General features: G+C 40.0%; 1 protein-coding gene across 8 annotated transcripts in view; it reads left to right on the top strand.

Annotated features, from left to right (window-relative positions):
* Nucleotides 1-13,310, top strand: part of Ate1 (arginyltransferase 1) — a 133,063-nt gene extending 119,753 nt beyond the window's left edge. For all 8 annotated transcript variants that reach the window (XM_006976985.4, XM_006976984.4, XM_076553666.1 and 5 more), the window contains one exon: nt 9,757-13,310. In XM_006976985.4, coding sequence (XP_006977047.1) covers nt 9,757-9,935 — 179 coding nt within the window. In that variant the 3' untranslated portion in view covers nt 9,936-13,310. The remainder of the gene's footprint in view (nt 1-9,756) is intronic.
* The last annotated feature ends 295 nt before the right edge of the window (nt 13,311-13,605 follow it).

Genomic DNA, 13,605 nt, shown 5'->3' with positions numbered 1-13,605 from the left:
AAAGCCAAGAGCACTGGGTCATCTGGGGAGATGCCAGTCGGGAGATGGCAAGTAGATTTCAGCATAAACAAAAGTCATCGCTGAAAGCACATAGAACTCTGAAGTACACGGACCATACCCCTGGACTGCTGCACACAAGAGAGGGTTGGAAGGGCATTCTAAAGATAAAGGCTAAAATCAAACCTGCACAGCTAGAGAAGTATTTGAGGAAACATTTCTTCTCTGAACAGGAAGGTAATTCACCAGGAAAATAGCAAAACTTATTCTCTACAGAGCACTTTGTTTATCCCTTTTGTGAATAGAAGTTGCTTTGTTGAGGCAGATTGCAAGTCACAACCTAGTCTTCAAATGGGACTGAATCATGACTCTTCGCTATGTGCATTGAAATTTTGGAGAATTCACCAGTTACCAAGGTCCTCTCTTAGGTTCTTTTTTTTTTTTTAATGTTTTAAATTTATTTGTTTTTATTTCACATACATTGGTGTTTTGCCATGGGTGTCGGGTCTCAGGAACTGGAGTTACAGACAGTTGTGAGCTGCCATGTGGGTGCTGGGAATTTAACCAGGGTCCTCTGGAAGAGCAGTCAGAACTGTTAACCACTAAGCCATCTCTCCAGCCCCCCTCTCTTAGGTTCTTGTTAGTAAAAGAATTTAAGAACAGAGTCAACAGGAAGCTCAAGGACAATTTTATTAGAGTTTAAAAGAAAAATGGAAGGGCAGCAAGCTGTCAATCTCAGCAGCTGCCTGGAGGAGCAAGATATAGCAGAGAAAGAAGAAAGGTCGTGCCTTTTGAGGAAGCTGGTGTGGAGTATCTTTTCTCTGCCTTGATCTTGTACAGATCTTGTGTGGGCAACCATAGCTGCTGTGAGTCCATCAATGCAATAGTCATTTTGTGTACAGAAGAGAATATTTCACAGCACTCCATCCCATCCTCTGGCTCTTACTATTCTTTTTACCCCCTCTATAGACCACAGTGTTCCTAAGCTGTGATGGTGGTGGTTGTAGTGGTGACAAAAATGACCTTGACATTTTATTAAGGATTTAGTCCAGTTACTTTGTAGACCATTCCTTACTTTGTGTTCATCATATGTTCTCCGTAATTAGTCATTACATAGTTTTAGTAAGAATATTAGAAATGATGAATTCATATCAGGAGGTGTGTATTATCACTCATATGACAATTGGTGACCTGATAAAGTGGTGTGTGTCACAAGTTTACACTATAGTCAAAGTTAGTGTTTTGTATAGGTCAAGTGGTTAATAAATATTCTGTACAAAGATATCTTCAGATGATGTATAAGTATCCTGTCATATCAAACTTAAATCTACTGGTTTTTACACCCTTTGATAGAATGCTTAGGGTCAGAATACACAGAGTAGAAACTTGAGAGTTGTAGATGTAACCAACTGTCTTATTAAATAAGAAACACAGAACCAGTGCAAAGAAGAAAGCCAAGAGATCAGAGCTAAGAGCCTTACCGCCTGCTGCAGCTAGCCTCTTAAGCCAAGAGACCTCTCCGAAAGAGACCTACTTCCTGTGTGTTTGTTTTTATATAGTCTTTCTGTTCTGCCTTCTCATTGGTTGTAAACCCAAACACGTGACTGCCTCGTCACTGCCTGTCTGTACAGACCTCCAGGTCTTCTATGGTATTGAGATTAAAGGTGTGTGTCTCCAATGCTGGCTGTATCCTTGACCACACAGAGATCTACCTAGCTCTTTTACCAAGTGCTGGGATTAAAGGCATGCACCATGAACGCCCAGCTCTGCTATGACTTGCTATTAGCTCTGACCCCCAAGCAACTTTATTTATTAACATACAAATAAAATCATATTTCAGTACAAATAAAATACTACCATAGAGAGTCCCCTTTTTCATTATTGTCCTACAGTTTTACAAAATCATGTATTTTTAATTAAAATTTATATTTAGGGCTAGGGATATGGTGCAGTTGGTATAGCACTTAACATTGCAAGTTTGAGGACCTGAGTTCAATCCCCAGAACCCATGTAGAAAGCTAGTGTGGTAGCACTTACTTATGATACTAGCCATGGAAAGGTGACTGACAGAGAGAGGCAGATTCCTGGAAGCTCTCTGGCCAGCTAGTCTAGCAAACCTGGTTGGCTTCCATTCAGAAAATAATCATAAAATTGTTTAGAAATTAAAGGAGCCCAAAATAGTAGTCCTTCTTCTTCTTCTTCTTCTTCTTCTTCTTCTTCTTCTTCTTCTTCTTCTTCTTCTTCTTCTTCTTCTTCTTCTTCTTCTTCTTCTTCTTCTTCTTCTTCTTCTTCTTTTCTTCTTCTTCTTCTTTTCTTCTTCTTCGGAATTAATAAGCCGGGCGGTGGTGGCGCACGCCTTTAATCCCAGCACTCGGGAGGCAGAGGCAGGCGGATCTTTGTGAGTTCGAGGCCAGCCTGGGCTACCAAGTGAGCTCCAGGAAAGGTGCAAAGCTACGCAGAGAAACCCTGTCTCGAAAAACCAAAAAAAAAAAAAAAAAAAAAAAAAAGAATGGAATTAATACTGTGTTTTTTGTCATTGGGCTAGACATAGTACTCATTGGACTAGTATTGAGTTAGAAAAAAAGACTTTGTATTTAAGACCAATTACTTTCCAAAAAAAAATGTATTCAGACAATTCAGTGGTGGGCAAGAAATAGTGCTGTCATTGAAGGAAGGACCCTGCATTAGTTGGATATCAAAATACAGAAGATGAAATTGGTCCCCAATTTTGCATTTGCAAAATCTAACTAAAAACAAGTTGAACTTAAATTAAAAGATAAAATTAAAAAAGCCTAGAAAAAACAGTAAAATCTTCCTGGCCGTGGGTAAGGCACTGGTTTTCTAGGTATGGCAGGACATGCAGCACTAAAAGGAAAAGGACAAAAATAAGCCAGACTTCATTAAAATCAAACCTTTTTATACTTATAAAGACTACACCGTCAAGAAAGGAAAGTAGCTGGACTTGGTGGCACACACTTTTAATCCCAGTATTCATGCAGCAGAGGCATGAGTTTGAGGCCAACCTGTTCTACATAACAAGTTCCAGGCCAGCCAGAAATACATAGTAAAATCCTGCCTCAAAAAAATGAGGAGAAATAAAATTAAAAGTACAGTCCAAAGGAGAAAGTACTTTAAAACCAGATAAGCCATTCATGAAAAGATGCTCAATATCATTAGCCATCACAGAAATGCAAATCAGAACAAGGGGCTACTTTATCCCCACTAGGAAAACTAGTCAAAAGACAGAGAGCAACAAGTACTGTGTACTGCTTCTGGGAATCCAATTGGAGGCCAGTGCTGCGGACAGCAGCGTGGCTGTTCTTGGATATGCTGACTGCTAACAGATGGAAACTTTATTTTTCAGATGATGGAAATGGGCTAAAATTGGTTAAATATTCGGCAGGATGGTAAATGCACTGGAAACTATCCATTCAGATAGTTGGTGAGCTGTTTGATACTTGAATTTGTTATGCCCACATCATGAGTCCCCCAGAGACCATAAGGAGTCAAAGTTCATATGCAAAAGCAACGAACCTTTATTGAAAGCTCAAGCTTGGGCTCTCCATTCCAGCACAGCAGTTGGATCAGGGAGAGCCTCGAGCTCAGTTGAGGCAGGGTTTTTAAGGAGTAAAGAATGAGGGGGAAGGGGAATTCCATATTAAGATGGGGGTTAAACTGATGGGATTGGGCAGGAATGAGGTAACAGAAGTTTTGTCAAACAGTGATTGGTACTGGTGTTGCTTCAAGGAAATTGGCAACCTATATATATGGATTATGTAAGCTACCCTTAATGTTCTAGAGCATTTAGTACTTGTCTCGATCTGATTGGTCCCCTGCAAGGTACAGTTTGTGACTTTCCCTCGTTATTGTAATGGTGAGGTCTAGTCCCAGTATTGTTAGTCTAATGTTAAGCTAGGCCTCTTCAGGTTGTATTTCATAAAGCTATATTCAATGATAAGTTACAAAAATGCTAAGTTGCAAAAAAAAGGCTGTTTAGATTTGTCTTAGTTTTCACTTTTTAATAAAAAAATAGTTGTAGTTGCTAATGATATTTTCTTATAGAATATATAAGTATATTAATGTTCTCCATGATGGATTTCCAAAGCAAATTTTGACCTCCCCACATGAGCTTGAAGAAGGGGACAGGAGCCGACTGGATTGGAGGGGACACTGTGCTGATTTCCCCTGCTGCTTAGCTGCCTGTGCTGAACAGCTTCCCTTCTTGGGTTCCTTTTCCTGTAGAGGCGGAAATACTGTTCCTACCTCCTATCACATTGAATCTTCCGAGTTGAGTATTGATTACATATATATATATCTCCCTTTAGTGTATCTGTTGTGATAAAATACCCTGACAAAACCAACGAAAGGGTTTAGTGTAGAAGGATTTATTCTGGATCACATTTCAAGGGTTTATATCATAGTGGGGAGGTCGAGGCAGCAGGAGCTTAAAAGAAGCTGGCCATATCACATCCACAGTCAGGAATGGGAGAATGATGAATGCCTGCTGCTGCTCAGCTGCTTTTCTCCACTTACACAGTTGAGGATCTCAGCCAGAGTGGTACCACTCAACCCAATTAATAAGGTCAAGATAACCCCCCACAGGCATGCCCAGGTACCCTTCTTCCAGTTGGTTAATGGTCAGGGTGACCATTAACACTAACATCACATCCCCTGTTGCACATTTGCTGCTCAGCATTTCAGTTCTTATATCAGTTTATTTGCTGTATATACCTGTATTCTTTAAAAACTACAAAGTACTTGTTTTCATTTTATGTAATATTTCTGTAACAATAAATTACAAAGATATGCAAATAGACTCTTGAATCATTTTTAGAAAAGCCTAGGAAAAAAAGAAAGCTGGGTGGTGGTGGCAGTGCACACCTTTATCCCAACACTCAGGAGGCAGAGGCAGGCGGATCTCAGTGAGTTTGAGGCCAGCCTGGTCTACAGAGAGAGTTCCAGGACAGCCAGGGCCACACAGAGAAACCCTGTCTCAAAAAACAAAACAAAAAAGAAAAGCCTAGAAATTTCTTAAGTCTCTGAGAACAACAAATAAGCTAAGACCCCTTAAGAAGTAGTTTTGATCTCTAGCTTCTCTTGCTTTGAAAGCACCTGTTTAACAGTTCAGCTCCTATGAGTGAACAGTTACGTGGAGTGAGCGATCAAGCAATCCCCCTGCAGCAGAGTTTTCCTTCATTAAAATATCATAGGGCTGGCAGCACATTTGAGTCATTAGTGATCAAATGCTCATCCCCAAGAACTGGCAAGACTCTTTGTGTTTTTATTTTATGAAATTAAGCTATGATATAGCTTTGAGAAAGGAGAAGTAGTTCTTGTATCATAGGAAGCTGGCAGCTTTCCTTGGCTGCCATGACAACATCTTCATATCAAAATAGCTTGTTCCTGGGTCTCTTCAAGTCCCATCAAGGAAAGGCCTTTATGCCTGTTGTTTTAGCACTGTAGATTTGTCTGTGAGCACTGATGTCATGTTTATAAGATGATGCTAAAGGGGTTTTGTAAGAATTTGAGCTTCATTTTCCTCCCTGCTAACTAAATCATAATTTTTAGTTTTTTAAGTATCTTACAGGATTTTTTGGTTTATGTTTAAATTACTTTTAGTCTTAACTGTGTGAGATGTACTAAGAGTAAATGTCCTTTCCTTGAGAATATGACTAGATGATCATAAGCCACAGGTCGTGCAGCCCAGCAGCAGAATGACCATGTCTGCATCTGCGATGATCGACAGGGCTTTCCGAGGTTCATGCACTCTGCCCACTTCTGGGGTGATTTGATTCTATTTTCTGTCTTAAAGCATGGTAGTAATGTGATCCAAAACTCCCATCTTTGAATACTTAAATGCATTTGATGAATCAGACACTGGGAACTGGTATTGGAGTTTGAGAAGAAAAAGGGACAAAGTGTAGGCACAGGATTATATATGTGGACTGCCATTTCCACTTTGTTTCTGTAATATCTGAGTTTGACAACAGAGGTTACTTTTATTGTTTTAAAAACAGTGTGACTACTATAGGATATTTATTAATTCATAAAAAATGAATTGCTGAGTAGCTTGATAATTCTGTTTTTTAAATAGTGTGTTTTTAAAAAGAATATATAATTCCATCTTTTCTTTGTGTCTGTTATTATGTATCTTAATTGATCTGTGTTTCTTTCTTTCCAAATACTGGAGGTTTTACATTATCTTTAGCTTCTTTGTTTGGGCAGAATTCTGTTTATATTCTAAGTCTGAATTGTAATTAAGATCTTAAATGATTTGTTTATTTTGTGTGTGTGTGTGTGTGTGTGTGTGTGTGTATATATACACACATACATATATGCATGTGCACACTGTGTAGATGCTTGTGAAGAGAAGGCATTAGATTTCCTCAAACTGGAGCTACAGATGGTTTGAACTACTGTGCAGGTTCTGGGAACCAAGCCCTGGTCTTCTGCAAGAGCAGCAAGTACTTTTAACAGCTGAGCCCAACTTAAGAGTTTTAAAGGAAAAGATGGGCTGCTTTAAAAATAGAAAGCTAAATTTTGTCATTTGTTTAGTTATTAGTAGCTTAATAATATGCCTTCTTGGTTAAATAAATAAAATTACTTCCAAGAGAATTACCAGTTAAGTTTACATTGATATGACTGCTGAATTGTGTTATCTTAGCTGGGACTTGAGGGTTGGAAAAACTGTGAGAAGCCAGTGTATTAGGTGTGGTGAGCAGTAACTTAGTGAAGTCAAAAGGTGTGAAGAGAAGTAGGCTGACCTTTGATAGATGCAGGCTTGTTCTCCACTTGTTACAGTGCCTTTTTTAATAGTCAGAGTGTAATAGTGGGACTATTAAACTAATTTTTATTTCAGAAAATTAATATATTGATAAATATTTGTATTATGCCTCAGCCTAATCTGGTGAGCCAGTGATAGAATCGGTACCATGTTATTTGCAATATTAAATAATCATAACAGGCTGGTACAGCACTTGCTTAGCCTGTACAAGACCCTGAGTTCAATCCTCAGCACCACCAAAACAGAAAAGAAAAAAAAACCCACAAGCTTCTGGGATTTCAGATGCCTGGTTGTATTACTATCTAAGAGGAGATGATGCCAAAATCCATTAATACCTGCTCTTATGATAAATGACTCTTCTACACTGTTTCTAATAAAAAAAAGTAAGGTCTTCTCTAACAGGGCATAATTCCTCTTTGGCAAGTAGTACCTGATCATGAAGTTCTTGTTGGAACATATTCCTACAACGTTGCAGCAAGCTGGCAGCTTTTCTTCGATGCAGCGACAACCATCTTTCATATCAAATGGCAGTTCCTTGGTCTTCGAGTGCATTAAGGAAAGGCCCTTATGCCTGTTGTTTTAGGGCTGTAGATTTTTGTCTGTAAACACTGATGTTATATCTACCCAGCAACTATTATAAGAGGATTTTTTTTTTAAGAATTTAAGATACATTCTTCCCCTTTGGGTAAAGAAGTTTATTTTTAGTGTTAGAAGTATCTTAAGTAGGATTTTGTTATTATTTAGATTTAAATAGGTTTTAGTGTTAACTATATAGGATGGACTAAGAATAAGTCTGGGGCTGGAGAGATGAGTCAGCGGTTAAAAATATTTGTTGCTCTTGCAGAGCACTCCAGTTTGAGTCCCAGCATTCCCATGATGGCTTACAACCGTCCGTACCTCCAGATCCTGGAGATTTTCCACCGTCTTCTGGCTTCTGCAGGCATCAGGGACACAGGTGGTACACATACATACATTCAGGCAAAACATAAATAAATCTTTTCTAAAAAAAATTAATAATTGTGCCTTCCTTGAGGATGACCATAAACCATAGGCCATGCAGCCCAACAGAACAAATGCTCTACTCCAGACCTATAGGCAGGCCTGGCGTCTGAGATTGGACAGGCTCCCTCTCTCATGGGCGGATTTGGATACAATATATTGGTACTCCCTCTGTTTCTGGCATCTGAGGAATATTGTTCTTTTCTCTCCTGAAACTGATCTACAATGACTTCTCCTAAGTTTGATGCTGCTTTAGAGCAACAACTTCTGAGAAAGAAGAAACTTGAGATGTTGGTGGCTTAGTTACAAACTCCATCCCTGGCCTTATGTGGTAGATCAGAGCCGTGTGTACATTTAAGATGTTCTGGGTCTGTTTTGGGTGTATAGAAAACATAGTGAGTTCACGCTTTGGCCTGGGCTCCTTTCCTGGGTCTCTTTACAAGTATACAGATATTTCAGAATTTACTATCAGAAGCCATTTTCTTTGGTTGGGTTGCATTGTTTTGGTTTTTGGGTTTTTTGGGGGTGGGGTGGGGGATTGTCTTGGCTTAGTAGCTTAGACTGGCTTAGAACTCTCTATGTAGCCAGGGTGGCCTTGAGCTTTATGATCTTCCTGCCTCTAACTCCCAAGTGCCAGAATCACAGGTGTACCCCACTACACTCAGTTCATCCCAAGTGTTTTGAGTCAGGGGCTCACTACCTGCATTGGGCTTTCAGCTGAAAGAACAGTTAGTTGGCTGTTCTTCGCCTTCTTTCTCTCCTGTGACTGCTGCAATATTGTGTCTTTAACACGTGCCTCGCAGGTAGATGATTAGGTGTGTTATTTCCAGACACTGCTCTGAGCACATGTACACAAAAGCGTTTCTCCAGTTGTTGTCCTGCTCTTAGGACTTACATACTTAAGAAAATCCTGGTGTTCAAGGTTCATTCAGACCAATTTTCACTTGGGATTTCTACAGAAGGATTCCAAGATGTTTGGGGACTCCTAAAAGCTTTCTCTGGTGAACCCAGTGTGAAGTCAGGCTATAGGTGTCCTGGTTCAGTGGTTTAAATTATGTACATGTCAATGGATATAATGTAACACCATTCTCTGGATTATAACTAGCAATGATTCCAGTAATAGGGATCTAGAATAATGTCAGCTCAAACATTATTTTATGGAGATATCCAAACATGACAGCCCCGGGCTGGCTTGACCGTTTGTTCCATGAAGTCAGAGGCTGTCCACTTGGAATCTTTTGTTGTCACTAAACCAAAGGTAAGCTCCTGCCCTTACATTGGTCCATGTACAGGCTATAACCTGAAGAGAGGGGTACAGATGAACTTGTTCTCTCTGAAAGGCTCTTGCAGTCTCACGAAACACGACTTGTGCTGACCAGAACTGAGTCATGAGGCCACACCCAGCTTCAGGGAAGGCAGAGACACAGGTGTTCTCCTAGGTGGTTGCATACCTTGATACAAGCCATGAGCTCCTGTATGTGGAAGCCAGGAAAGCCTAGTAGCAGCAGCCCCAGCACCCTGTGCTGTGTCTTCCACGGAAGCTGTGAGAATCTGCCATCCATAAAGAACAGGAGCCAGGCCTCCCTGTGCTGCTCTGTTGGCTCTAAGTTTCCACGCAGAGCCAAAGCCTCAGGCAGCATGTTAGCTGGAGAGGCACTGGAGAGTTGATAGGGACTCTGGAAAGATTCAGAAACATTGTAGATGCCACTGCACTTCTGAAAATCAGAAAGGTATAGTATGGCCAGTAGTTTTCAGTTGAATGTGAAGTCTTTGACTCTACTTTGTTTTGCTTATCATACTAGGGAATTCTTATTGCCTTTCATTAAGGAACTTCCTGTTTATTCTTAGGAACATGCTCATGAACGTATTGCACAAAGAAGACCTGCTAGTCCATCATGTATGTTTCAGATTACATACTTTGGTTGCACACATCTTTGATATATGGCAGTCTTTGATCCATATTTGTTTCTTTGCAGTGGATGAAGGACGCTGTAAGGACCTTGACCGAGTACGAGTATTTCACAGGCGAGCGGCTATGCCTTACGGTGTTTATAAAAACCACCAAGAAGACCCGAGTGAGGAGGCCGCTGTGCTAGAGTATGCAAACCTTGTGGGGCAGAAGTGCTCGGAGAGGATGCTGCTGTTCAGACAGTGAAGAGCTGCACCACAGCCCAGCACCAGCCTGGGCACTCTTGTCACAGTCCCGCCGTGTCTCAGCTCCTGCAGCCACTCACCAAGTACATTCTTAGAGCTTTTAAAAAGTATTTTGTGGAGTTGTATTTATGAGAATCTTGTGATTAATATAAAGATTTTAAAATACATGATGATCTAGCCCCTTAATCGGGACTTGTCCTTTTGAAGTTTCCTTCTGGAGCAAGGTGTGCTAAATGTCTCCAGTAAATACTTTAGGGAGAAAAGTGAAGAAGTGAATCTAAGTAATTTCCTCACGTTGCTGTTTTTGTCTTGGAATTCTAACACAGAGACAGTTTACTTAGACCAGTGGTTCTCAACCTGTGAGTCTCGAACCCTACAGGGGTTGTATATTGGATATTTACATTGTAATTCATAATGGTAGCAAAATTACAGTTATAAATAACAATGAAATAATTTTATGGTTGGAGGTCACCACAACATGAAGAACTGTATTACAGGTAGGCAGAATTAGGAAGGTTGAGAACCATTTACTTAGACCCACGCAAGATGTTAGCTCATGCTGGGAAATTTAGGTGGGGCCAAAAGTGAAGAGCACTTCCATCACTAGGAAATATGTCTTCCCCACAAACCAAAACTCTGTTACCCTATTCGATATTAAATTCTGCCAGTGTTACAGTGTGTCATTAATAAACAACCTGAAAAGGAAATGTAAACATTGCAAAGATCTGGTATTCACATTGGGTGTATGTCCATGATGGTCCTGCTATGTCTTTTGTGTTGGCATAATAGTTTCCCTGTTGCTAGTGTTCCCTTGTGCACCAGAGGATGATAAAATATGCAATGACCTTAGTGGTGTTTGTGCTATTTCTACAAATCTAAGAAACAACATTTTAAAGAAACATAGTAACTCCTGCTTGATCTGAGGCTTATCCAAAGAAAATAGGTACCTACTTTCCATTCCCTGGAACTCAGGACACTTTTCTGTGGTTAGTGATAGAAGGGGTTAGTCCTGTAGCTACGCACAAGCCATAGTGGAGCTGGTGGGGCCTATGGCATGTGTGTCAGAGAATGGGCACTGCCATGGGACTTGAACCTGGAGGCTAGCCACTTTCACTCTTGTACGGTTGGGCCTTTTTGCCTGTTAGGTGGTGGGTAGCCGGCTGGTTAAAGAGACACATCAGACATGGTGAGGGGAGGCTCCCCTGAGTGTGTTGGAAGCTGGAGGAACATATTAGCTCTTTGTTTGTACTTATCTGTAGCTGGTCCCTTCTGCTCCTACTTGCTTGGCTACCTAGTCTTTTTAGCCCCATTTTTCTTTCTTTTATTGATTTTCTTAAAGCCATATTGTAACACTTGTAGTTTGAATCCCAATACTCATTTTAAACTTTTACCCCAAATACACTGAACTTAAGTAAAACATTAAATAGTAATCTTTAGCTAGTTAGAATAAAGGGATGATAAAAGATTTAAAAATTCCAACATCCATGTAAACTCTTTATAACGTGTGTGTGGGGTGTTGGTGGTGGTGGTGAACTGTTGTATGACATGTTTTTTGCTATCAGGGATAGCGTCAGAAGAAAGCCATTCTCTGATTGCCAAGATCTTACATTCTTCTGGATTTGTGACCTATGAAATAGTCTCCTGAGGACGTTTAAGAGAGCCAACTTGGAACTGTCCTACAGTGAGGGTAGTGTTACTTTTTTTCTTTTTATAAAAATTATTCCATATTAAGCAACTAAAATGCTAAAAATTAAAAGGCATCTGAAATCCTACCAAGCTAGAGGAACATTGTATAAACCCACACAGCACTAGTTTGCCCCAAATAAAATCACTCCTTGCTGTTCAGTTGCCCTCAATGGCAACTTGTGAATATATATGAGATTGAAGATTGTAGAAAATGTGATAGGTAGTCTCAGTATTATTAAGTAGAGTGGGTCAGTATATATGCCCTTGGCACTGGGTAGCCAGGCACACTGCATCCCACGTTTCTTTGTGAGTGGTATATCCATGGTACTGAAAGGTGGGAAGAGAATTTCAGCCCAATATCTTATCCCAGTTCTGAGTTCCTCCTGAAGAGTTTAGAGGGAAGTAGTTCATTGTCCCTGTTTCTACACTGATGAGCCACCCCAGGGTGGCCCCAGTGACACTTCAGAGCAACTGGGGCATGAAAATTCTTCAGCTCAGTTGCTATGTTCTCCCCCCCCACACACACACACACACATACTCCAATTTATTTATTTTTTTTTAATAGTATGAATCTTAGGAGTCTGTATATTGTCAAAGATGTGTACTTGGGTGGGGCTGAGGAGATAGCTCAGTTCAGTGTTTGCCTGGCAAAGCTTAAGGACCTGAGTTCAGGTCTGTAGAACTCATGTAAAAATTCTGTGTCTGGTAGTGTGTGTGTGCTTAAAATCCCAGCACTGGGACATCAGAGGAGCATCCCTCAGGTCCACCAGCCTACTGAGCAAGCATCAAGCCACTGAGAGACCCCATCTAAAAGGAGGTAAACTGCATTCCTGAGGATGACAGCCAGTGTCCACACATGAGGTTAAAAGGATGCGTGCTTATGTTTTGAGCTCTCGAGTGTGCGGTACAGCTGGTATAGGGCAGTCAAGGCAGGTATCCCAACTTTGCGTTGTGCAAAAGTCTGTCTGAGATACGGAGTCTGTGTCAGTGGCTTTCATCTAAACAAAGACACATGGAGCTTTTTCAGAGACTTTTCTATCTTCTCCAGGCAAGAAGCTATGCATGTTCCATCTCCTTGCTTTAGTCCCCTTCTGAGTTCAGGTAGTCACCCTCCCTCCATGCCTGACAGCACAGACATTATTTTGATTCTCAGTGTACTGTCTTTATTTAAATTATTTTCAGTTCTCTGAGACTTTTGTTATTTTTATTACAGATAATCTGAGCACTTTTATATTCTAAGATAGAGGCTATATTATCAGATGAATATATTCACTCAATTGAAATTATTTAGATAAAAGAAATTATTGTTTATGTTTTCTTTCAAGCAGTCTATCCTATTTTTATCCATTTACAAATGCCAGTTTTGTGTGGTTTCTCAGCATATCAAAATTATTATGTAAAAGAACCTTTCCAGCTTTCTGAACAGCAGATAGTTTGGTTTATAAATATTGTATTTCAGTACGAATAAAGGTGAAAGAATACGATCACTTACCCGAAATGATTTTACTGTGGCTGACTTAGAAGGAAATGAAGTGGGAACTTGAAATGTTTGAATTACAAGTTATTCAAATGTGTGTTTCTTTCCTAAGGAAACCAATGACTATAAGACAAAGTAAGTGTGATTGCATTCAATATTTTTGCTCTTCTAAAAAAGCCCAAAATGAAAAAAATAAAGCTGTTTCTATCTGCAGTGGTTCTTGTCAATCATTTCTTAAAAATATGTAGGCACTGCACCATTTATGCCTGTAATCCCAGCACTCAGGGGATGGAGGCAGGAAAGTCATTCAAGGTCATCTACAACTATATAGCAAGTTTGAGATAAATGAGACCCTGTCTCAAGAGACACACCCACCCCCACACACGCACATGTATAGTCTTGAATACATTTCACCTGTAATAAATAGGTAGAAAATGTTGGCTATATGAATTATAAAATTTCATTGTCAGTAACTAGCCATAGACCTTTGATTATGTCAAACAAAGTA

Source organism: Peromyscus maniculatus, chromosome 1 (assembly GCF_049852395.1).
Source record: "Peromyscus maniculatus bairdii isolate BWxNUB_F1_BW_parent chromosome 1, HU_Pman_BW_mat_3.1, whole genome shotgun sequence".
NCBI lineage: Eukaryota > Metazoa > Chordata > Mammalia > Rodentia > Cricetidae > Peromyscus > Peromyscus maniculatus.
This window is presented reverse-complemented; position numbering and strand designations above follow the sequence as displayed.